At 34.5% G+C, this 2,321-nt stretch overlaps 1 protein-coding gene across 1 annotated transcript; it reads left to right on the forward strand.

Moving 5' to 3' along the window:
- LOC124909900 (plasma membrane ATPase 3-like) lies at window positions 1-1,382 on the forward strand. The gene is made up of 4 exons (XM_047450529.1): window positions 1-324; window positions 398-604; window positions 714-878; window positions 1,326-1,382. The coding sequence occupies exons 1-4, from the start codon at window positions 1-3 to the stop codon at window positions 1,380-1,382; spliced, it is 753 nt and encodes a 250-aa protein (XP_047306485.1).
- The last annotated feature ends 939 nt before the right edge of the window (window positions 1,383-2,321 follow it).

Genomic DNA, 2,321 nt, shown 5'->3' on the forward strand with positions numbered 1-2,321 from the left:
ATGCGAAGGACTTCTCGTTACGCGAAGGCATTCCCATTACGTGAAGGCCTTCCCGTTACGCGAAGGCCTTCCTGTTACGCAAAGGGCTTCCCATTACGCGAAGGGCCTTCCGTTAAGTTTAGGAAATTGGGTTGGATGCTCCAATATACTTTAACTGGTGAGTGTTTTCCTATTACAAAATCTGCTGGAGATGAGATTTACTCTGGTTCTACCTGTAAACAAGGAGAAATCAAAGCTGTTGTGATTGCCACAGGTGTGCATACCTTCTTTGGTAAAGCTGCTCATCTAGTAGACAGTATAAATCTAGTTGGCCATTTTCAAAAGGTATGTCAGTTTGATGTCTGTCACCTTTAAATGTATTCATTCATTCATAATTAATCTTATTTTTGTTACACAGGTCTTGTCTGCCATAGAGAATTTATGTATATGTTCTATTGCAATGGGGATGTTGATCGAGATTATTATGATGTACCCTATTCAGCGTCGATCCTACCGTACTGGAATTGATAATCTACTAGTACTGCTTATAGGTGGAATTCCCATTGCAATGCCCTCTGTCCTATCTGTGACAATGACAATCGGTTCACATCGTTTGTCTCAGCAGGTTTGTGAACAATCATATTAATTACATAAAAATGTTGGACATGAACCTCGTTTTATGAACAAAAACCTTATTGAGGTAATTTATTGTTGGACATGATTTCCTCGTTTAGAGTTTCTTCATAAAAATGTTGAATGGAGCTATTTTTTGTGTTCATGTAATTTCCAGAGAAGTAGATGTAGATACTGTAATTTTGTTGTCTACCAGGGCATCTCAGATGGAAAATCAAGATGCAATTGACGCTGCTATTGTAGGGATACTAGCTGATCTAAAGGAGGTAAAAAATCTAATTAATTACCTTTTTGCACAAGTTTTCAGTTAACTTGTTGAATATATATTGAGAAATAATAGGCTCGAACTGGGATTAGAGAAGTTCACTTCCTTCCATTTAACCCGACTGACAAAAAAACGACCTTGACATATATTGATAATGAAGGTAGATGCACCGTGTTAGCAAATGTGCTCCAAAATAGGTGGATTTCAATTTTCAGTACAATTAAATGAGTTAAATCATTTATTACTGGTGAATTTTCTATGTTTATTTATCATCCTAATTCACATTCAAACCTTGGTGTGTCATTAGATACCAAACTTGATGCCTCCCCCATTGAGAACATTGTTAATGGAAAGGAACACGCCATGTCGATGTGGGAATATGTTTTATGGATCTCATCGCTACTCTGATAAACATGGTTGCCTTTTTGACTATCATGGTACTGTCTAGGATGCTATAGCTAAAGCTAATCCTGTTGTTAAGGCGGAGAAACTCAACAAGATCTAGAGATGTGATTTCTGCAACTTCTTTGACTTCATCAGGACCTTGACCAAGAGCAAAAATAACTGTTCATATCATTTCAAATATATCATCCTTCTGGGCTTCTCTGTTTGTTGCTCATTGCAGCATGGGAGATCTTGTTTATTTTGTTTGCTCCAATGTTTTTAAGTTGTGGTGATTTGATAAAAAAAGACAGTTGTGGTTCTTGGATTTGTTTTCACTTTTCAGTACTAGTTTGTCATGTGGAAACTATGAATGATTATTATGCTTTGTTATATGTTTTGTTAACATGGTGTTTATATAAATATAACTATGTATTTATGATCAGACCATCATTACACATAAAAGTTGCAGATTTATATATACAAATATATGTTCTTCTATTTGATTAATTTCAATTGTTAGACAAAAATGTGTTATTGTATTGGTAGTATACCTTATCATTAGTATACCTTATCAAAATATGAACATCTTTGAGATATTATAAGTTGAGATATTATTATAATACATGCTTTAATTACTTACTACATAGTAAGTTGCCTTGTCCTACCTAAAAGTTGAACAAATCCAAACTACCAATAACACACATAATAAGACATAAATAAACAACATACATAATAAGAACACATCAACATACACATATATTAACTAATTCTCCATCATCCTTAAATCAATGATAATCTTTCCATGACTCTTCATCTGATCAGGATCACTACTAATCAAGAACGAATCAACACTGAGCCTCTCAATCGCCTCATTCTTCTTGCTAATCGAAGTACTAGTAACAGTCACATTAGCACCAAAAACCTTGACAAACTCTAAACCCTATCAATTAGCCAAAAGAGGATGTAGTAGTACCTTGATTGCAGTAGCTAACTTTTCGGCGGATTCTGAAAAATATAAATAACAATTAACACGAAAAAGCCAGTAAAATTGTAATAGAAT

The sequence above is a fragment of the Impatiens glandulifera genome, chromosome 7, assembly GCF_907164915.1.
Source record: "Impatiens glandulifera chromosome 7, dImpGla2.1, whole genome shotgun sequence".
Taxonomy (NCBI): Eukaryota; Viridiplantae; Streptophyta; class Magnoliopsida; order Ericales; family Balsaminaceae; genus Impatiens; species Impatiens glandulifera.